Source organism: Melitaea cinxia, chromosome 22 (assembly GCF_905220565.1).
Source record: "Melitaea cinxia chromosome 22, ilMelCinx1.1, whole genome shotgun sequence".
Classification (NCBI taxonomy): domain Eukaryota; kingdom Metazoa; phylum Arthropoda; class Insecta; order Lepidoptera; family Nymphalidae; genus Melitaea; species Melitaea cinxia.
In genome coordinates, this window is record NC_059415.1 from 3,446,591 (window position 1) to 3,471,875 (window position 25,285).

The following is a 25,285-nucleotide window of genomic DNA, read 5'->3' on the forward strand; positions in this document are numbered from 1 at the left end:
TACTAACCCTACACAGTGGCATAGATCACGATCCTTCGATATCACTTAATATAATTCAAGCACCCTGCATTCTTCAATATAGGGGCGTAATCGAAAATCCTCCCCTAGTACCCTCTCAGGCAGGAAAACTTCTAATAAGAGATAGCTCGAAGTCATGAGTAAGTCAGGTGCACCATACAGTTTCCTAAGCACTTTTCTATAGATTTTCTATCCGTGAATATATACAATGAAATGTTTAGATAATTGTCTTTTTATTTTAGTTTCCAAGGAAGTAGAAAGTATTGATCAAAATAAATTGATTAGCTAGGAATTATTATTGGAATGAGGAAAGCCATTTTAATGCACTCACGCACTTAACTGAATATGCATTATTTATTTCATAATATGTATATTAAAACAACTATGGCAGAAAAATAATCATATTGGTTATAAAGTAAAAGATAATAACAGTAAATATTCGAGTTCAATGACCCTAATGAATCATGATGAGTAGATACCGGGTAACAGGGGTTCAGAAACCCACGTTGAGAAGTTCCAAGACGACGAGAATAGACGAGGAACATCTGTGTGATTATACAAATATTTTTCATGTCCGTGAATTGAACCGCTATCACTTTAGGCAGAAGTTATTACCACTGCACTAATGCATTGTTTTATCGTAATTACAATCCCCAGTAGCCTTTAACCTTACTATAATAATAAAAATTATTAGTAGTCCGTTTGTAATGTTATTTTCTAAAATATAATACGCTAATATAGGAAAAATATTAGTTTTTTATATACTGTTGTAAAGGTTACAGAGGTCAATGCTCATTCAATCATCTCCCCAATAGCTCAGACAGAAATCCTCAAACGTAGAAATTGATAGATGAAAACGAGAATTAGTTCGACAAATAAATAGTTTTGTTACCACAATGAGATATTGAAAATTGATTCTGTGACGCTTATCGGTGCTTGCGTAGCGAGAGGGATCGAAAATCCCTTTTCCGTAATTTGGAAAATAGAGTTTTGAATATCCCTCGAGAGCCTTTCATTTCATTATTACGTATAGAGAATTGGGGGATTTAAGGTTAACTTGGTGATTTTATATGAATAATATGATCTGTTGACAAGAATGATAGACTTGAATACAGTATATAAGTACAACATATTATAAATAATTCATAAATAATTATCTACAACACACTCACGGTCACCTCACGGTCGTCTGTCCGTAAAGTAAGCAACTTAATACTTGTATTATTGGTAACAGCCGGGTATAGCTACATGTTTTTTTTTTCGATAAACACATATAAATACTACATATATAAATAAATATATGTTACACCCAGACTCGGGGTGGGAATCGAAACTACAACCCTCAGAGCAGAAAGCACATTGCGCCAACGGGCTAGTCGATTGTATACTACAGTACACATGTTATACTTACATACAGTTATTTATGATTAGGTGTTAGCTAACTATTGTTAGTAATGAAACAGAAGTGTCCAGCTGCTTAGTGATTACCACAGCTAAATAAGTTCCTGAGCGTCTCTACCAAATCTCATAGCTCTTGTTTATGTTTACCTTTTTCATCATCCCTTGTTACCTTTTTCGTCGTAAACCATTTTAGACATTAATTTGTAAAATTAATTGATGTTTCAAACTTTCATATTAAGATACTAACATAAAAATGTTTTTAAAAGGAGATTATACATATCTGGAGCACTATTTCTTTGTTTTAATCCACATCTACTAAAATTACATTCTGTTTCCGTTTTGAAAATAAAGAAGCCAAAAATTAACATGCCATTAAAATGGCAGTATTGCTCGCTAGCTAGCTGTCACAATAAAGGGACCAAAATTTAAAGCGTTGTTTTGGCGTCCTTATTTAAATATGCCACTGGCATATGTATGTATCTATTCTACTTTCCCGACCAAGATGCTGCGCCAACTAAATAAACCATTCAAGATTGTGTAGTGATAAAATTTTATTATTATGCATTCTGTTCGCTACGCGGTGAATACCGTGAAATGACGGAGAAGATAGTGTCGTCGTCGTTGCTTGAAAATGCATGCCAAAGTATAAATTTTAAAACTAGACATTTTGATGGCATCAAAGTGTAAAACTTTCATTCTATTAGAACAGGTCTTGTTATGCCTCTTATTGCCTATAAAATTGAAAGGGTCCTGAAAAGATTTAATTCATATGACCAAAATATCTTTTTATAATAATTTCAACTATCATTTGTTTTAAATGATTCCAGAACCTTTAAGGCATGTCTATTATAAACAAAAATTAATAAAATGTCTTAAGAACTCCTGAAAAAAATTCTTTTAAGTAATTTTATCAAGATGCCAGACCAAAAGACTCGAAATAGATTTAATTTATTTGATAATAACTGAATACAATAGGAAGTAATTGGACTCTTTTTTTTTAATTTTTTTATAAACAAATAAATATATTTGACGAAATACCACAATATTTGTAACGGATTAAAAGAGCTATAATGCATTTGAAAATCCCATTTGGACTGAGTAAATTCAGGTTTTGGCTTTGATTAATTAAAAGTATTTATTCCGTAGACTATTACATTATGTAATAGTCTACGGAACACCGGAAGACGCGCCATTACAGCCGCTTCCGCGGTGACTCACTTCCGGCTTACAGCCGTACTGTTGGATTACGTGGCTTTTGAAAGGATAACACGTGTTTCATTTTATATATTAATAAAATAAATATTATATATTGTATGTAGAAGTCCGCTGAGAGCCGATTTTTATTAATCTTTTTAAACATTTTAGTAGAGTAAATAGTAGAAATACATAGTATTTTTTTACGTCGCACATACTAAAGTATTTTTTTAACGTCCATATGAGTACGACTCTACATCCGGATTGTAAACCAAATTATCATTAAATCAAACCACTTTAAATATAAACCCAAATCGATTACTTCAATTCCCAGTAGCATGCTGTTGCCCATCGAGGAATCCCGCTGTCTAACCGTCTAAGACCCACGTCAAGATTTGACCAACAACTTTTATAGAGCCGAACAATTCGAAATCTAATTCCGAAAAGTAATTTACGAGTTTGGGAACATTAGCTGTATTAATTCAGGAGTACTTATGGTCTTAACTTTATCATTATACAATTATACATATACTAACTAAACAAATCTACAATAACAAATGTACTATCTTTTATTTAAAAAAAAGTTTTGAGTTTTTTTATATTTATTATTTAGTTTAAATAAATAAAATTGGAAAAGCGTTTTAACTAAAAATTATATGATACAACACCAGGTATCAAAAGCCAACGAAATTTCAACTAAGTTTCGTGATTTCAAAGCATAATTTTTTAATATTTTTTTCGAAGTAATATTAGAAATCACGTCAGACACTTTCAAACTTTTTTAACTTAATATATAAGTCTTAGTATAAAAGCTGAATATCATAAATGTTACTTGGATAGCTATTAAAAGATTTTTTTTCAGTAGCCGAACAATTTCAACAGTTTTAACCCCTAGCCAGATAAACATTAAGGTGGGCTGTGAGTGCAAGCGCAAAACAACATACCTACGTATAACGTCATCATTATTGAATCCATCTCAATAATTTATTTTTTATAATAGTTTTATATCAGTATCTACATTAACTTACAAACTAATTAAAATGAAAAATGTGTATATTAGAATTAACGAACAATGCTCAATTTCTGCCAATCTACGACTCATTAACCCATTAAAAGAAAAACAGAACAAAAACGATGAAACAAAACGTTTAGAAAAACAAAGTAGTAAGAAAATTTGATTGGAGATATCAAACTCTTGAAACTATAATACTGAACAGAATTTAAACTTGACCTCAAAGGAAATGAAAATGATTGTAAGAGTTTAAAAGTCATGAATCTTTGTAAATGCCATTTCAGACAGTAAATCGTTCGTGTCGGATATCGATTAAATTTTAATCGATTAAAAACTCCATTCCGAATAAGTAACAGATAACATTTTATGATAATTGCTATTACAGTGAACTTCGCAAGTTCCGGTAAGGACGCGCTCAAACTGCTCGATTCGTTAAAAGTTTTCACAGTTATAATGAGTGATTCGAACCAAAATGGTTCTTTCGACATGAAAGCGTACATCTTAATGGTAGGTGGAGTTTTTGGGAACAAATTAAAGAAAATAAAATTGTTTTTTTTTTTTTGCTTTTTGAATGTGTAAAAAGTGATTTTAATTATAAGTTTTTTTTTTTTAAATGTAACTAGGTCGGCAAACAAGCATACGGCTCACCTGATGGTAAGTGATAAACGTAGCTTATAGACGTCTGCAACACCAGTAGCATCGCAAACGTGTTGCCGACCCTATCTCCAAATCTCCCCAGGAGCTCTGGTCACCTTACTCACCAACAGTAACACAACACTGCTTGAAAACAGAATTATTTAGCAGAGACAGAATTATTTTATTATTAATATTCTATAAGGTCGAGGTACTACCCCAGTCGGGCAGCTCCATATTTTGAGCAGGAAATTTCCTGCTGTGCCCTATCTCAGTTAACTTTAGTTAAAGTTTCTAATTTGACTAAACTTATGCATATGGTCAGTCAGTCAGTCGGTTCAGCCTATTGCAGTTCACTGCTGCATGGGCTCATATGGGCCTCCGCAAGTTCGCGCCAGACATCCCGGTTTTCCACGATCTTTTTGCAAATGGGCATGTGACAAAAGGCATTTATTCCTAATTTCAATTTTATAAAGAACAGTTAAACAGTAAAAACTAGGATTGTTGGAGTTTTTATTACTTCCCACCTTGATCGTGAGAATATTTTAGTAAATTTGTACATTCGCATTGGAGTGTATACACAGTGGATTTATTGGAAGATAAAAGCCTCAGTATCTTAATACGAGTTGGTAGAGACAGATAGAGTGTGTGAGAGGTAGAGAGTCTATAATAACTTATTACGTTGCTACGTCTTTGTGTGTATAGTAATTTACGAAACACTTGTCAAAGCCTTTCGTGGGTTTCTGATTGCGAAACCAGACACAAATTAAACTGGTGAAGTTGACTTTGGGTATCTTGTTAATTAATGAAAATTTTGTTAGTATTCCATACTATCCAGTAATAATATGGTCACTTTAGTCTTGTCCAGAAAATGACAGCTCAGTTATGCATAATATAATTCAATGATAATGACAATAATGTATTTAAAAACTTGATGAATTTTTGGATACCAGTAGCAGTACCAGTTTTTATCCTGTTCCAGAATCGCAAGATCGATGGCGGATATTACTCTTAGGTTGCACTTTGTTCAGTGTTTTATTTAGGATTTCAATGTATTTTAGACGTGTCATCGTTTCATAAAGCGGTGTTTGCTATCGATCCAGAGGTTAGAGTCTGTTGTTCCTCTATAGTTCGATTGCAAAAAATATCGCACACCCTGTTATTATTTTGCTTTGAACTCAATACACTGAGACATATAGAATTATATTGGCAACTTAAAATATTTATTATGAAAATGTGTAAAAATATAAATTTGTGACACTGTCAGTACACCAGTAAATATGAAGTTTGAAGGTAGTTCAAAGACTTTATCATGTTAACGCAATTGACTAACGAAATTTTTTTTCGAAAATATTTAAAAAATAACAACAGAAGAGATAATGAGAAAGCAATAAGTTTAAAAATGTCACATCGTTGTAGCTATATGGATATCTCGTTATTTTCTATATCAATACATTCGAGTGAGAAACCTAAAATAGCTATTTAAATATCTTAAGTCTTAAGAATTTGGAGGCATCGTAAATTCTGATTAACTTCTTTGTGTCACAGTGACAAGAAAACAAAATTCCCTTTTAATGTTGATACATTTCTGTATACAACCCACCTACTGTTTAACTTTCATTCCAAAATACAAAAACGTTAATATTATTTTATACTCACGCAATGTCAATAATATTAAAGCAACCCCATTGAATGACAACCGTTCTGGCGTAGGCTTCTGCCGCCTATGTACCGAAGGTCGCGAGTTCGATTTCCGCTTCTGACGAAATTTGTGTTCGTAAAAATATTTGTATTTAGTCTGGGTGTCTGTCTTTGTGGTCCCCACAGTGACTAGAAGAGCACGTCAATTTTTCGTTTCCGGGTATTATCATAGACACCTGATCTGATAGCGACTACTCTCTTAATCGAGGTATGGAAATTATCCATCAACAAGCGCAGCAGCGTGGTGAATTAAGCTCCGACCAAACTCTTACATTGAGAAAGAGATTTTTTTACTTTTTAGAAATTAATTTAAAATGTCGAATTTTAAAAATCATGATATTTTATTGTTGTTTATAACAATTATTTAATCTCGATTTTTCAATTAAATGGCAGATGTAATACCGACTTGTCAAGTACAATTTATTTCTGAGTACAGAGAGCTTATATCCCAACATACAAAGTTACGTAATCGCTCGATGTCTCTGGAACAAACTTTCGTAGAATTTTAACTCTTAACTCTTTTGTTATAAGGTAAAAATTTGTTAACAATAATAAGAAGCATACAACGTAATATGTGTCTCATATAGAACACGATAACCGAAGAAAAGTTTTAATTGGCTACGAAAGAGACAACGGTGCTACGAAACGCTACAGGAGTACGACGTAGCACTTGTGGTTCACGGACTACGAAAACTTTACATGCAGTTGATTACGTAGACGCATATTTAGGTATATATTTTTTACACTACCGATATTGAGTTAACAATTCTTCGATTTAATCTCATCTCATTTTTAAGGATTCGTAGCATAAGTGTCGTCTTTTCATTTCAATGTTTAAGTTGAAGTAGAATATACTATAGATCCTGCTCAAAATTTGAAGGAGCCCGACTGGGGTAGTACCTCGATCGTAGTAAAGATCAGAGCTTAATAATACTGCTTTCAAACAGTGTTGACTAGAGCTCCTGGGGGTGGGGAGATTGGGAAAAGGGTCGGCAACGCTTTGTGGTTTTGCAGGCGTCTATAAGCTACGGTAATCGCTTACGATCAGGTGAGACGTAAGCTTGTTTGCCGACCTAGTTGTATAAAAAAAAAAAAAAACGATTTGACATGCCATGACAGTGTTTAAAAATTAAGGTTTGTATAAGTCAAAATCAAAAAAATTATGACTTGGCTCAGTGAACTTACTTAACACAAATGATTTAGTTAGTCGTTGTTATGTTAGCGCCTGTCCGTTGTTCTAGTTTGCTAGGATTTAATTGTTCAAGAGGCCTGTCTAAGGTACGATATAATAAATAGACAAAATGACTTAAGTACTTTAGAGTTCATATATAGTTTAGAGAAAATGGCGTTCAGAGAATGTGCTTATCAAATATAGCGTCACAATATTATATAAGCACTCGATGTTACTATTATACTTTTCAATTTATTTGTATTTATATTCTAACATGTAAGTGTATATTAATCATTTATTTATCATTCATGGTATTACATGTGCATGTCAAAGCATGTTACAGAAAAAAAAGGTCAGTTATAAATAAAGGGTCTATATTATTGGATTACGTTTTATATTTGATTTGACAATCTTGAGTCCGGTGTGGTCGCGAGGTATACTCGTAAGAATATGAAAATGTAAGGTATCCGAATTATTTTATTAAGTTAAATTTAAGCAAGCCTTTAGTATTCCTATCAAAAATATTTATACATGATAACAATCGAGGGATTTTTGTTTAGTTTGCCTTTAAAAATACTGGCTAGTGCTCAATAAAATATTTTATTTGAATAAAAAAAAATCAGTATACTGAATCAAATATATACTGAATAAAAATTATGACAAAATAAAAATTATGAAAAAAAATGGACCTAAATATGACATGACGGAAATAATACTGAGCGACGAAAAATTGTTTCTACTATCTAAAACTAAGTTAAGAAAGCTGTTAAAACTTACTAGGTCTGCATTTAGCGCTGAGCGGGCACGAACACCTGGCACCGTTGCAGGTGATACAGTCGCAGCTCTCCACTGCTGTTGTTCTTTCTGGTGATGACGTGCCACCTGGTACCTGATATTAATCATGTTTTATTACATAGCCTCGTAACTAGCTTGAGAAACCAAGATTAAAGTAGCTTTTGTTTTAATTTGGAACATACTAAAGTTTTTCCTTTACTGTGTACTCGTAATATTTCGAAGTTAGACAGTTTGTGTAAAGAACGACGGTTACAATTTAGGGGATGATTTTGTGAAGTTGTACTCTAACATAGATATGTTTGTCAATTATGTCAAATCATGACATTTCTTTTTTTATAATTATGGAATATGATGGGAAGTATAGTCCCTGAAAAACTTTTGTGAAATAATTCTTCTGGTAAACATTTAATCGGAATAACTTTAAAGTCGAATCTTTTGTAACAATAATCTTTAATAAATATTTTTTTTTTATATTCTTATATCGCATTTAGTGTACTAGCTGACCCCGCAAACGTTGTTTTGGCATATATGCTATTAGCCCCTTTAATCCCCCCCTTATAACTTAGGGTGTAAAAAATAGATTGTGACGTAAAGTGTTGTTATTATTAGTAATAATAACAATATATTGTAAATAACTAGATGTCGTCGTAGAATAATTTAAGCCCGAAATAAGGCTAATCTATCTGGTACTATTTCAATAGATATAACATGGGCCAACCTTACTTATTATGTATATATAATAGGTGTAAATGTAAAATAAATGATTACGAAAATACAATAAGTAAGTAAATCTATATAAATAAAAATGAACGTTGCTAAGCGCATAACTCAAATGGCTCGACCAATATGGCATATTTATTTTTTTGTATGTTTCTTAAGGCAAATGTTAGGTTTTGGTACAAAAAAAATACTATGAACTTTTGCTGTCAAAAGTTCATAGTATTTTCGTCGGATCGGATTATCGAAGTCTGTCCGGGCAGCTAGTAAATATAATAAAAATCGTCTTATCGTTCGTAAATTAAAAGATACCGACGTATTTCTCTTTCTGAGATATTGCTTTCAAATGCCTAACCACTGGAGTGGAAACGCACATAAGTAATTTTTTTATTCGGATCGTATGCTTAGTTACTCGCGCTCCGATTGAGCTAAAATAAATCTGACGAAATTTCCCCGGAAACGATGTTTGGTTTCGTAATTTTCTAGAACTATTTCTTTTTATCACATCCACGAAACTCGATTTGACTCAATCGTGGTTATCAAAATTACTCCTATAAAATATCAAGTGTGTATCAATCTTTTGTGCTACTTCAGTTATCGTTTTTCTGTTAAAATAGTAAATAACTTACTTTAATATTTTTCGTCAAATCAAAAAAATTTACATAGAAGTTATAAGGGAGGGGGGATTAAGGGGGGTAATAACATATGTGGCTAAACAATGTTTGTGGGGTCAACTAGTAATAATGTATGTAATGTATCCGAGATGAAGTAAATTAATAGTAAAACAATTGACTTCATTACAGATGCGGCTTTATTCAATATCACCTGGCCACTTTTTAAATTTGACAATATTGTAAAACATTCTCCTGAAAACTTAACAAACTGAGATACAATGTTCTTCATATCAGGTGTCGATATAGTTTTCTAAAGCTGTAATTGTTACCGCCTATCGTATCCATTATAGGTCAGTTAGTTGACAAATATTGACTCCAACGCCCGCCAGGAAGTTTAAAATTCAAGTTCAAACATTTGATAATAAACGTAAACCAACATACTTCAAAAACAACAAGTTTATCTAATTAAATAAGATCTTTGAAAATCACAACTTACTTTCTGTTCTAGGCTAGGTCCGAGCGTCGTAACTTTAATCTTAGTAACTTCGAACAGTGCGTCATTATCTTTCTCATCAGCTATGACGTTAATGTCAATTTTACTAACTCCATCTTCGATGAGACTCTTCAGACCGTCGACTTCTTTGGATCTCTCACCGGTAAACGTATAATTAGGCTCGTTATTTTCTACCGGAGTTGGCAGTGTCACTAATCTCTGTACATCGTCGATATGTTTTTCGCTTACATTAGATTTACTAAGTCTATTGGACGGGGCTATTTCTAGTTCTGCTGAGAATGATACGTCTTTCTGATAGAGGATGTCCTCTTGTTTATCTGTATTTTCCGTTGTTTTTGTTGCGTTCAGTTCTGAAACAAAGGATTTTGTTAATAATTATTTTAATATTAAACATTTCTTCGTCTTTTTAATTGCATTTATATTTACGGTTACTGTTCTGCTACCTATAATCATAGATTTATAAGGGTGTAAATGGGTACCGAAGTATAAATATAATAGATTAAAACTAGATAACCAAACAATGTGTATTGCCTAATCTATACAGTTTTAGTGGATTAAATTGTAATTATTATTTTTAATAGAGCCAGTGCCAGATTTCCTTTGTGTTACATTATTGTTCGAATATCACACATCAACGAAAACTTTCTTGACATATTATTTTAAATGTACAATAGTGTTCTTAATTAGAGTGAGCATTTGAAATAACTAGATTTAATCTTCGAGCACATTCTCGTACAATATTAATTACGTAGATATAAATGTAGTTAGCACACGTACAAAACTATTCAGTGACAGAGTGCTTGAAGCACGCTAACCTAATCTAAACTTCGTGGAAATAAAACCAACGACTTCAGGTTCGATTAATGCCTCGCATAACAAGTTTTCATTAATTTATTTCTGGCCTGAGCGTTTGTGAATATTTCCAATATACCTCGGTGAATACGTGAAGCTGGTAGTCAGGCTATTAATTTTCTTTTTTGTGTATTTGGATAGTGCTTCGAAGAGATCAGAAGCGGGTGATCTTGTGTTGTATTTATTATCAGCTGAATGCTGGTTATTGACATCACTCGTGGTAGGAAAATTATTATACGCACATGCAGGATAAGTTCCAACATACTAATACATACGAGAAGAAATATTTTTCCGTATCCATTATATTTATAAGGTCCTTCGTTATACAAATGATCCCAATAAATAATATATAACAAAATAAATATTTTCAATAACCTACTTTTATATATTTTATTAGATTAGATTCCGCGCTTCGATTTCCGCAACCTTGATTAGTTTTGGTTGTCTGTCCTTGTGGGTGTGGGTCACCTTGTCTCGGAGACCACGATAAGCTGTCGGTCCCGGTTGTTATCATAAACACTTAGAAAACAATATAAACAATATTTTGAACTTTTCAAAATGGACGGCTGATCAACGCGCAGAAAGCTGCACGACATAATATTTCTTTACAAAATTCTAAGAAATAAACTTAATTGTCCTGCCTTCTTGAGTTCGTTTGAATTGCGTGTTCTACGTCGTGTGCCTCGACGCAGGCTTATAAATTCGGGTTTGTTGCATAAGCCACTTGCCAGAACTAACCTAAAAAAATCTCTACCATATCCCCTATATCCAAGATATATAATAGTATATGTGAGAAGGTGGATGTTTTTGTTGTTAAATCCTACCTTCAAAAAAGTTGTTTTGGTATTGTTGAAGGATTAATTACTTATAAATGATTTTTGTGTAACTTTACTACATCTAATTTTAATTATAGTCATCTGTATTTCGATTTGTAGATATAATATTTTTATAATACTAGTGTTACATCTCTTTTTGTGCATGTTGTGATAACTTAAAATGTTCCACATTTAAGCTCAATTGTAGTGTAGTTTTTATGTGAAAATTGTAATGAGCAACTACTGTTTCTCCAAATGAAATAAATCAATAAATAGCGACCATTACTCATAGTAGGGAATATATCCGCCAGCCCGCAAAGGAGTAGCGTGGTGGATTAAGCGTCGATCCTTCTCCTAAATGGAGTAAGAGGCCTATGCTCACCTATATGTTGTTGATGTTCCAGGATGAATTGTGTTATCGTGTGTACATAAGAATATTACGTATTGCTTAAAGAGCTTGTTTTAATTATGTACATATTCAATAAATAAGTAAATACTAATTTCACTCATTATATCAACAACATACAGTCAATATTAAATAATCATACATTTTGATATAATTGTCGTTTGTTTAGTCATATTTAATCAGATGTTCGAGAGTACGTTGACAATTTACGAGTGTTTATGTTCTTGCTCTTGTTGGAGCATGAGTAATAATTCTTTATTATAATAAATTACTATAAAAACTACTTTTTGTTTAATTTTATTTCTGTACTGCTGTGTGCTTGTTTCCTTTTTTTACTACGTAAAAGTGTTTGACTATTTTTATGCAAGAAGTAATAAATAAATAGATAAATAAATATAATAAATTCAGTTATTTTAAATTTAATTTTTACAAATAAATCGAAAAAGTCGGAATTCGACCATAATTAAAAATTTTAATTAAAAAAAAAAAACAAAAAATAATGAAAACAAAGAACCTTTTTCAAATTTCAATTTGACTACAGACTGACAATATACAAAAGAGTATAATATACATGTGTGTGTGTCAAATACATGGTTGTGTGTAATTATCTTTTTATTGATTTAATGTATTTTTTATGAATAATTTTAAAATAATATTAGTATTCTGCACTTCTTCTCTATACTATAAGTGTGCGAAATTACATACTCCTCCGTCCGCGCAATTTACGAAAAAAGGGGTACAAATTTTTTACTTCACGTATAGATACTTTATCACATATAGATAAAGATACTTTATATAGAGTTAAATTGTGACTCACCTTTTAATTGAATAGGTTTATATTACTGGCATATCTTTATTTCTACAAATATGCAAAGACATCGTCTTCCTATATAGATTATTTACAATTTCTCGTACACGTAAACAAACATTGCGTTGTTGCGTGGTTACGGCATAAGAATATAGCTACCCCCTCTCTTCCCGTGGGTGTCGTAAGAGGCGATTAAGAGATAACACAGTTCCACTACTACCTTGGCACTTAAAAAGCCGACCGATGGCGGAATAACCATCCAACTGCCGGCTTTGAAATACACAGGTCAAAGACGGGCAGCAGCGTCTTCGGTGCGTCAAAGCCAGCCCTGTGGTCACCAATCCGCCTGCCCAGCGTGGTGACTATTGGCAAAACCCATGAGTTCACTCCATTTTTGGCGCGAACTTATCCTATGTCCAGCAGTGGACTGTAAAAGGCTGAAATGATGTACACAAAGATATGGAAACAGCCTACATTTTCACATTTTGTTCTATAATAGAGTTTACAGACTAATAATTAATTATTTATTCCGTTTTAAAATAACTCGTAACCTTACATAATTAATTGTTTCCAATATGAACTGGATCGATAAACTAACCATTTGTTCGAATTAGTAAATTATGAAGTTTACTGTTGTATTTTTTTATTTATTTAATATTTAGGAAACAAACAGATATACGGTGTATGTCGTTATGGGTCTTCCCGCCGTGCCTCAAAGGACGTAAATCCTTCAGTGTTGTCAGTATTGTTATCATAGATATTTGACATCGATCGCTATTACCTTGTGATAGATGATCTAGATCGATACGCAGTCAAGCATTGTGGTAGCTTTAGTCTAAACCTTTAACACCTATCTAACACTGCTTATTTATTTATTTATGTTATTTAATGGTTTACCAACAGATATATATCAAATATAGTATTGAGAGTACAGTGTATATAAATCGTCATGTTAGGATGCAAACATAGCTTCCTCATTTTAAGTTTGAATATTTGAAGGGGAGAGAATCAATCATCAGCTGACTAATAATTGTAACTAGTAATGATTTTAAAACTAAAATAAAATCGCGTAGCGTTACATTATTAAAAGGTACTAATTTAAACCAAATCGATGCACTAACAACTCTCATGGAGTCATCCACTCAAACACCTGGCTCGAACTATTCCCCGCGCACGGCTGTCACATCCCATTCAGCGATAAAAGCACTTGAAGCGCTCGCGCGGAGCCTCAAGCGCTGCGCTTATGCTAAATTCAAAAGAGGGCAATGCTCTTCGTTTACATGGTTCTACTAGTTTTAATGTAATTTTGTATATATACATATTATCTACTACAACATCGTTTATGTTGTATTCCCAAGAATATAGTAATATTTATAAAATAGGCATAGGCTGAAAGTTACTTAATTTACTTCTTATTTATTAATTTGTATTTTAAAGTAATTGTATGATTTGTTAAATTTTATTTTTATTAATATTATATACCTAATACCTATATCAAAACAAAAAGTACTTGTTACATACAACGCTACACCTATCACCTTATACTTAACGAAATGTTAGCCAGAATTACCAACGTGGGTTACTACATGACTTTTAGAATATATAATTATATTATCCATATTTTAGTTTTAAATATTAATCAAAAATAAACAAATTTATATTTAACTCGTATTTTATATTAGAAGTGACGAACAAAGTTTAAATAAAATATAAAAGGCCACTTGCGTTCTTTCATTCAATGGAATTAGTTAACTGTCAGAGTATTTAAAATAGTTATATTTATTTATTTAATTAACTCTATTGCACATTTTAAAAATATATGGTAATATCGCAGTTTCTCTTTCCTCTTTTCTGATTTCATGGGAATGTCGATACAAATATCAGCCTATGTAGCATTCTGAAATTCCAACTGTCTTCATACTGAGTTTCACAACAATCAATAGTTTCTACTTGAAAAAGTAACAAAGATTCATCCTCACAAACACATTCGCACTTATAATCGATTCAGCCTGTAAAGTCTCACTGATGATCGGAACTTAATGCATCACGATGCTCGACTGTGTGTTGGCGGATAATAGTAGGAAAATCTATATAAATATAGGTATACTAGCTGACCCCAAACGTTGTTTTCCCATATATGTCATTAACCTCCTAAATCACCCGCCTTATAGCTTAGGGGTATGAAAAATAGATGTTAGCCGATTCTCAGACAGTAACTAACATTGTGACACGAGAATTTTATATATAAGATATGTATATATAATATGAATATATCAATGTTTGTCTGTATGTCATTTATAGAATCGTAAACTATGCATTTGATCATGTCATGATCTTCAGCAAAGATTTGTGCATGAACCCACAGAGATTTCTTAGTTGGTACGACCAAAAAAAAAAGCGTAGATGTCTTACAGACAAGCCTTGTCTATAAAAGAAATATTGGTAATGTGACATACGGTGTAAATAACTATAGAATCTAAAGCTATTATTAACTTTAAAATAGAGAATAATCAGTTTTACAATGCATATACATGTATATCATATTTTTTATTTAATTATGAAAATAAATAACAATTGTTGTGCGCAAAGGTTGACTAATCTCTAGAAAAGCAACCTCTAGGCCAAGCAGAAAGAAATAAACGAATTGTAGGCAAGTAATATTCAAAAAACATCATAAATAAAATACATATTATATATTCTACATTAATTAAATTTATCTGTAGAACAAAGAAATACTAATGTTCCATAGTAAGTTTAAAGTTCCTGGTACTAAATACGATTTTCCAGGCTTTATTTCTTAAGAGAAATTCAGTCTGGCGATTTCGTGAATTTGTACTTTTCGTTGGGCGTCTACAGGAAATTGAATAAGAGAACTTTTCGCTGTAAATTCGATTTGTCGTTTCATTTTTAACAACAAGACTTTCACGGGTATTGTGTTACATTGAATATTCATTCAATTTTATATAAAGTGCTTAAAAAAATCCGCTAGCACCTACTGCTATAAGTTTTAGATTTACTGGTTGTGCTAGAAATATTTTACAGATAAAGCAGAATTTGATTGTACATAATTGTGTTTGATTGTAAACAAAAACCAACCGACTTCCACTTGTATTGACAAGCAATACGATGTAGGTAGTCGAAAAAATAGCCCATTCAAATACGCATTATTAGGGATAACGCAAAAATCATCACATCTCGCGACAAGCATTAGCTTTCGATTTATACAATAATATTATATTTAAAGTTCATCAAAACAGTACACCTAGTAAAATTTTATGGCTGATGACACATAAATAATTGTGTTTGCTCGCAAACGAAAAAAAAAACCGACTTCAATTACATCGACAAGTAATACAACGTAGATCGACGAAAAAATAGTCAAGCAACTACGCGTTATCAAAGATTATTCAAAAAGCAGTAATCAGATCTCGATAAAATTTATATGTGACCACATGACAAACATCAGCTTTCGATTAAATTAAAAATAGTAAAAAGTTATTGCGGATTTTCAAGAAGTTCCCTCGATTTCTCTGGGATTCCATCATCAGATCCTGGTTTCCTTATCATGGTACTAAACTTGGGATATCTTCTTTCCAACAAAAAAAGAATTATCAACATCGGTACATCCAGTAGAAAGTTATGCGGTATAATACAACGTAGGTCGACGAAAAAAGCGTCAAGTAAAAACGCATTATTAGATATAGCTCGAAAAGTAGACGTTAGATCTCAAATAAATTTAAATGGGACCAATTGGCACACACCACCTTTCGATTAAAAATTTGTCGAAATCGCTCCATCCAGTCAAAAGTTCTGATGTAACATACATAAAAAAAAAAAACAGTCGAATTGAGAACCTCCTCCTTTTTTGGAAGTCGGTTAAAAATGGAGTCGAATTGAAAACCGTGTTCTTTTTTTTTGAATCGGTATAATTTGTACATATACCTAAGAGACCCAAGTATTTTCTAATGTTTACGCGAATTTCACTCATTATAATAAAACAATTTTTTCGCATTTTATCGTGGTTTATTACGTTTTTTTACATGCCCGACATTTTGGATACTTTACGGCAACTATGGTCATGGGAGGACTGAAACCTAAGAAGACAAACTTCTTAGCATTCCATGGATTCACCGGGCGGATGCCGGGTCCATCGTGTGGCAGAGGGAGAAACTCAGAGCAGTTCCTGGGTCTTGCGACCTAGGTGTATGTTTAAGGAGGCCCCCTTTGCGATGCGCATCAACGCTCACCTTCACTGCTCGAGTTGCCCGCCTTACCCAGCCAAATTTTTCTAAATTCTAATTTAGCTAAATTTTTAAAATGTCTAATTTAGCCAAATTGTTCTAAAACAGAACCCACTGGAGTAATCATAAACATAATTCACTTCTAATAAACCGCGATAAAGTCAGTTAAAGTTTTTTCATTATTATCATTATTACAGCCTATAAAGTCCACTACTGGACATAGGCCTCCACAAGTTTACGCCAAAAATAACGCGAACTCATGTGTTTTGCCCATAGTCACCACGCTAGGCAGGCGGGTTGGTGACCGCAGGGCTAGCTTTGTCGCACCAAAGCCGCTGCTGCCCGTCTTCGGCCTGTGTATTTCAAAGCCAGCAGTTGGATGGTTATCCCGCCACCAGTCGGCTTTTTAAGTTCCGAGGTGGTAGTGGAACTGTGTTATCCCTTAGTCGCCTCTTACGATACCCACAGGAAGAGAGGGGGTGGCTATATTCTTTAGTACCGTAGCCACACAGTACACAGTTTTTCATTATAATGAGACCCAAGTTGATAAAACTATAAAGTAATTTTAGTACTTTTATATATTTTACTGATAATTAAATACTTATTTAAATTTGTATGGTTTAAATTATATCTCTGAATTATATTTACAAGTCAGCGTTTTCGCAGTCTATTATATTAGCGAACTTTTGTTCATTATATTAGAATTGAATTAGCAGGTTTTATGTATTTAGTGAGTACAAGTTTTATAGTTGAGTTATAGTGTTTAACTTTAGCAGAACTAAATTAAAATTTTGCTGATTTTACTAATTACTGTTGGTAAATTTAATAAACGTGTTCTGCTTAAAAACTTTTAGCGGAACATTTTGTATTTTAACCTTTATTTATATTTTTCAATATGTTTCAATATTTTAATATTTATTAGTTTACACATTTAGTAAAAACTAGTAGTTACCCAGTGGTCGAAATTCGACCATAATTAATTCAAATTATAACTTTGAACATTGTCTAAATACTTTAATAATAATAAACATGATATTGTGTGTATTGTTTTTTTATTGGTTTAATGTATTTTTATGCATAATTTTAAAATAATATTAGCATTCTGCATTCTTTCTCTGTATAAACTATAAGTGTACGAAATTTCACACTCCTCCCTCCGCGCAAGTTTCGTAAAAAGGGGTACAAAGTTTTTGCTTCACGTATTAATATATAGGAATCTAAGGGATTGTTTCACTGATTATGGATAGCAATTTGACGGATGACGAAATCAAATTGAAAAAAAACATATAATTTTTTTGATATATTTTTATTTTTTGCAGGATAACAAAAGAAGAATGGAGAAGAATCTTTTGTAACGTTCATCTTTTGATAAACCTTAAAACATTTGTATTATTGTCTTTAATTACTTCCAAAACATTGCCCGGTGTGCAGGAGTAGAATTAATGTTATTAATTTAGATACAGTTTAATTTTTCCTTTTCATTTATATATTTACTAGCTGCTGCCCGCGACGTCGTCTGCGTAAACGCTATACAGCACCAAAAATATCTACGATTATACCTTTTAAAATAATATTTATTTACCCGTTTCTTCTTTACATTTTATATTTACAGAAAAATCTCATAGATGGCTCTGCTTTAAAATTGTCTTGTCTACTTATATTATTTTAATTATGTTTATCGGCTTAGTTACTTATATAGTGATTTTTATAGTGTGAAGCTAGCTTATATAGCATGGTTATTAACATAATAACACCAACATACAAATATGCGTCATTAGATTACACGTTGTTACAGAATGCGTTGAGGAAATAAAGGTTCACTGCTCGTTCCCGGTAGGTGATAGCATGATAATATGTATGCCTATATGTTGACCCGACTTCTTAATAATATTCGTGCCAAATTTGAAGTTAATCGGACCTACATACAGACAAACAGACAAAATTCTAAAAACTTTCTAAGTATTCTTTTAAAAAAAATATTCAATGTACAGTTTTGACTTTCCTACTATTTTATTATATGTATAGATTGCTTTTTTTGTTGCAGCTCACCTAAGCAGCCGTATCCGTCGACATGCAGAACATAGCCCGGCCCGCAACCGCACTCGTATGTACCATCGTGGAGCTCTCTGCACAGCTGCTCGCACGGACTGCCCTCACCGCACCTGCCTATAACAATGCACAAGAAAATATTTAATTATTTTTACTAGCCCACTGGCGCAATTTGTAGTAACTTTGCTCTCTGCTCTAGGCGTTTTAGTTATAAACGATTTTCGACAAGGTGTAACAGATTTATTTACATAAGTATTGATAATATGGACATTATTTATACAAAATGTATGAATGATGCTGTAATGATTATACAAAATGTATGTGAATCAGCCGGCAGTTGTCGAAAATACAGACGTAGTGTGTTAATAACTAATGATGTCATTACAGTCATTACAGCCTATACAGTCCACTGCTGGACATAGGCTTCCACAAGTTAATGCCAAAAATAACGTGAACTCATGTGTTTTGCCCATCGTCACCACGCTGGGCAGGCGGGTTGTTGACCGCAGTACTGGCTTTGTCGCACCGAAGATGCTGCTGCCCGTCTTCGGCCTGTGTATTTTAAAGCCAGCAGTTGGATGGTTATCCCGCCACCGGTCGGTTTTTTAAGTTCCAAGGTGGTAGCAGAACCGTGTTATCCCTCAGTCGCCTCTTACGACACCCACGGGAAGAGAGGGGGTGGCTATATTCTTTAGTACCGTAGCCACACAATACTAATAACTAATGATGATGTTGCTTTTAATATCAACAAGAAAACCAAACCTGGGATTGTAGAAAGTGGAACTCTAGACAATAAGTATTCAAAGTTTTGTTAAGGCAGCATTTCGATGTGAAAATTCCTAATTAAATTGTCGTAAAAGCAATTTTTTTAGCACACCATTTTTCCTATCCAGAAGTAGTGCTAAAAATGCATTCATGTGTGATCCATCTGCCAAATACTACCCGCTAACAAGTTCTTACAATTTGAAAATCTTATACTATTAAACGAGCAATTCTTGTATATATATATATATATATAATCTGGATCTCGGAAACGGCTCCAACGATTTTCATAAAATTTAGTATATAGGGGGTTTCGGGGGAGATAAATCTGTCTAGCTAGGATTCATTTTCAGAAAATGTCGTTTTATCCCTGTTTTTAGGGAGTAAAAAAAATATCGTTAGAATACGAAGGTAAATTTCGTATGTGTCAAGTTAGTTGCAATAGCTCGGTGGGAAATCGGCCGGTCGGGATCAACCGAGAAGATCATGGTTCAAATCCCCATGTCCCTGATCAATTATATTTTCTTTTTTTTTTCTAATTGCACTCGTTATTTTTTATTTAAATAGGCAGTTCTTATTTTTTATTATTATGACAGTGAAATCGAAAAATATTATTCATATTTTATCATTATTATTTTTTAATTATTTTTTATTTTTGATTTTTTATTTTTATTTATATTTTTTATTATTGTCGGTAAAAAAAATATTATTCATATTTTATAAATATGTAATTCGTAAATATGATTTTCAAAAAAACACGATTTGTTGGAGCGCCTATCAGTTTTGAGAAGCAATTACTCTCAATCTTGTAATTGTGTATTTTATATCAATTTTTAATTTATCGTTATTTTTTATTTTTATTTTGTGTTAATTCATTATTAATAATTGTGTTTGCAGGCAAACGAAAAAAAAATCGACTTCAATTACATCGACAGGTAATACAATGTAGGTACACGGAAAAATAGTCGAGAAATACGCATTATCAAAGATTACTCCAAAAGTTGTAATCAGATTGAGAAATCTCTGGACTCCTGGGGATCCTACGAAGGCTTATTGAAAAGAAACTACGTTCATCCGGTTACAGCTTTAATGAGAGACTGCTTACAAAAGATTTATCTTACCCTCAAAAGACTAATTAAATAAATAAATACTACCTACATCACACCTCCACACTTAAATTACTGCACACTTAAACTAAGGGATTTTCCAATATACAAATACTTACTTTTAAAAAACTATCTGTATCAAACTTATATCTAACTTATATCTAACTTATATCTAACTTATATCTATTACAACCACACTATCTACTTAAATACTATGACGCTATATTAAACATGATTAAGTATATCTAATTAATGATTTCGTGTTCTCAGATAACTAACCTAATCAAACTCAAACCCATATCTAACTGGCTTTTTACCAATACGGGTGGGACGCTTCATGGGACTCGTGGTAGGTGCGGTCGGTGATTAATTATTAATCAACGGCGAGTGTGACGCGCTCACGTTACGGGTTGGCGAATCCTTTGTTGGAGATGCATCAGTCACCAGCGGTGGTTCCTGACCTCCTACTTCACCACTACCCGTCCCCTCACTATTCCTAGGCGTCGCTACTGTCGGTGGCGGCTGTTGCTCGACGACATCCTCACTGGCCTCCTCGGGCGTTGCATTTGGGTATATTATACTAGAACGTCGACTTCTGCGCCTAATCTGATCTCTATGTCTCGTTAGAAGTCGACCGTCATCACTATTTACTACATACCGACGCGAACCTTCTTGGCTTATAATTGTTCCCTTTACCCATTTGTCCTGACTTCCGTAGTTCCTAGCCCACACCGCATCGCCCGCTGCGTGTTTTCGGAGCGGCTCAGTGCCAGAGCTCGTCATCTGCCGGCGCTGTGCCTTCTCCACCTGGTTTCGGCGCGCGTGATCTCCACGCAAGAGGTCTAAACGCGACCGCAACGGTCTGCGCTGCAACAGCATAGCAGGGCTTTCCCCTGTTGTGCTTTGAATACTATTTCTATAAGCTAGTAGATAAGTTTGTAATGCTGTGTCAATATCTACGTCATCACGGATGGCTTTCTTTATTGCTCGCTTGCATAGTTTGACGGCATTCTCTGCTGCCCCGTTTGAAGCCGGATGATACACTGGAGAAAACGACTGTTTAATACCATTTAAAGCTAAAAACTCCTTTAACTCTGTACTCGTAAACGGCGGGCCCTGGTCTGATACTACCTCTAATGGTAGGCCAAAACGCGCGAATAGCGACCGCATTACCTTAATTACAGCTGTAGCGTTGGTTTTATTCATTTCAAATATCTCGATCCACTTTGAGCTAGAATCAATAACTATAAAGAAAATTTTTCCCTGATACGGGCCTAAAAAATCTACATGTAATCTACTCCACGGCTGGGTTAAATATGGCCAACTGCGAGGTGCGGCGTGCGGCGGTGCGGTCGCTTCCATCGCACAAGTCTCGCACGCCCGGCACGTCGCTTCTATGTCTGCGTCTATATTGGGCCACCACACATAGCTACGAGCCATAGATTTCGTCTTCACTATACCCATATGACTAACATGTAATTGTTTTAAAATTGTGTTTCGTAATGACGTTGGTATTACAATTCGGTAGCCCCACATAATACAACCCCGTTCCATATATAGCTCATGTCGTCTGTTAAAATACGGCTTCAACACATCGTCTACACACTGAGACGGCCACCCCGACTGTATGTAAACCATCGCCCTGCTCAGCACCTGATCCCGAGCCGTTGCTACGCGCACGTCATTATTTGTCACTGGCAAAAAACTTTCCGCGAAATTTAAATAAGTATATTCGTTTACGGTTTTATTTTTATTTGTCTGTTGCGGCAGTCGTGACAGTGCATCGGCGCAGTTTTTGGCAGACGCAACATACTCTATATCGTACGAATAACCTGAAAGGATAATAGCCCATCTTTGTAACCTAGACGCCGCCATAACTGGTATACCTACTTTACTACCAAAAATGTATGTTAGAGGTTTATGGTCTGTCCTCAAAATAAATTTCCTACCGTACAAATACTGGTGAAATTTCTTGATACCGTATATAATGGCTAATGCTTCCCTGTCTATTTGTGCGTACGAACGTTCAGCCGAGTTAAGTGTCCGCGAAGCGTACGCAATGGGCCGCTCGCCCCCGGGCGTGATGTGTGAGATGACGGCGCCGATCCCCGCGGCGCTGGCGTCCGCCGTCAGCACCAGTGGCAGCTCCAGCGAGTAGTGCACCAGCACCTCACTCGAGCTCAGCGCCCGCTTCACACGCGAAAACGCCGCATCGCACGCTTCACTCCAATCGTATCTCGCACCGACACGCAACAAATTATACAGTGGTGTAAGGATTGAACTTACATTTTTTATAAACTTCCCGTAATACATGACCATCCCAATGAAAGCCCTTAACTCTGATACGTTTCTTGGAATCGGAGTTCTAACAATAGCTTCTACTTTATCTTTAGACGTATGTACCCCTTCTTTACTTATGACATGCCCTAAATAATCAAGAGATTCCACAAAGAAAGAGCACTTTTCTTTTTTTACTTTAAGACCACTGGACTTCAGGCGTTCGAAAACTTTATGTAAATTATCTAAGTGTTGAGACGTGTCCCTCCCCGTTATTATAATGTCGTCTAAAAATACTCCCACGTGAGGCATATCTGCGAACAATTGCTCTAAACACCGTTGAAAAATCCCTGGGCTCGACGACAACCCATATACTAAACGTTTATACATAAAAAGCCCTTTATGAGTGTTAATTACCGCGTATTTCCTAGTATGATCCAGTTCCAGCTGAGCATACGCTTGTGACAAATCTATTTTACTAAATCTTTCACCCCCATGCAAGCGAGCCAAAAGATCTTCTACTTTAGGTAAAGGATAACGGTCGACCTCCAAAACCTTATTCAAAGTCAACTTAAAATCGGCGCAGATTCGAATTGTACCGTCTTTCTTCACAACGGGCACGATCGGTGTTGCCCAGTCTGAGTGGTCGACGGGGGTGAGGATGTCGTCGCGCACCAGCTGTTCGAGCGCGCGCTCCACCGGCTCCCGCAGCGCATACGCCAGCGGCCGCGCACGCATGAACACCGGCCGCGCTCCCTCACGCACACGAATGCTCACTTGTCCTCCCGTGAACCGCCCCAGACCGTCCGCAAATACTTCACAATATCTGGAACTAAATTCCGAGAAGTTAAAACCGGTTTCACAATTATTATTATTGACTGTATTATACTGTAAATTTGACACTAATATGTTCAACTCCGCCATCCATTGTCTACCTAATAAAACTGTATTTCCATTTTCAATAATGTACAAATCCAATATCTTTTTTGTATTATTATATTTTACAACTGGCCTAATAACACCCACCGGGCACACTAGTTCACCCGTATAATACCTTAAAACTAACTTTGTGGGTTTAATTTGTAAGTTTGAAAACATTTTTTGATATAACTGGTAATTAATACAAGAGATTGCACTCCCCGTGTCACATTCCATTTTTAAGTCATAGCCTTGCACACATAAAGAAATCATAATAGGCTTACACTGTCCAATTGATAAGCGATTAATAGGTACTATTACCTCGTCACTGTCGCTATCCGCCGAGTAAGCGCCACTGATGCCGTCGCCGTCGCTTCTCTGTCTGTTTTCTTGCATATTATGCAAAGAATTATTTTTTATCAACTTCGGACACATCCTCTTTAAATGTCCCTCTTGAGTGCAAATTCGACATACGTATAGCTTAAATTTGCACGTATTTGAATTATGTTTGCCCCCGCAAACTCTGCACTCGTCATGGCCCGCTCCGCTTGTGGTACTCGGACCGCCGCCGCTAGCTTGCACTGACTCACGCGCCACGCGCGTGTTTCGCCTCGCCGGCCGGTTGCCGCCGCCGATCGCCCCGCGCCGCTCGCTGCCGCCGCCGGTCGCTCCGCGCCGCTCGTTGCCGCCGCCGGTCACCCCGCGCCACCCGTCGCCGCCGCCGCTCTGTTGAAACTTGTGCACGGGTACGGTCGCGGTTTCTTGTGTGCTGCTGCCGTTCCTGCCCCTCGTACCATCCTCCACTAATGCTGCGTTCGTCTCTGCCGCCTCCATTGACAAGGCCAGCTTATACGCTTTGTCGATAGTGATGCTGTCGTCTTCGGTAAACAATTTCTGCCGTATGTCATCGTTTACCAAGCCGCACACGAATTGGTCTCTCATGTTTTCTTTTAAGCTGTCTGCCGTAAAAGAACAATCCTTGCTTAGTCTTTTTAGTTCCGAGAAGTATGTCGCGATATTTTCACCTGGTTTCTGGATCCGTTGCCGAAATTTAAACCTTTCAGCCAACATACTCGGCTTGGGGTTTAAGTGACCTTTCATTACTGCCACAAGCTCCGTATAAGTTTTTGAAGACGGTTTGTCCGGGGTACAAAGGTTAACCATCAACTCATACGCACTATTACCAATGACCGTAATTAAAGTTGCGACTTTCAACTCACTTTTTACATTATTGGCAATAAAATATTGATCTACACGATCCACATATGTGTCCCAATTGTC

The 25,285-nt window shown here is 34.9% G+C and overlaps 1 protein-coding gene across 1 annotated transcript in view; it reads right to left on the reverse strand.

The window, feature by feature from the left end:
- Positions 1-25,285, reverse strand: part of LOC123664396 (pikachurin-like) — a 129,988-nt gene that overhangs the window by 64,127 nt on the left and 40,576 nt on the right. The window contains exons 2-4 of the mRNA XM_045598942.1: positions 18,942-19,058; positions 9,753-10,120; positions 7,908-8,019 (exon numbers count right to left, since the gene is read on the reverse strand). Coding sequence (XP_045454898.1) covers positions 7,908-8,019; positions 9,753-10,120; positions 18,942-19,058 — 597 coding nt within the window. The remainder of the gene's footprint in view (positions 1-7,907; positions 8,020-9,752; positions 10,121-18,941; positions 19,059-25,285) is intronic.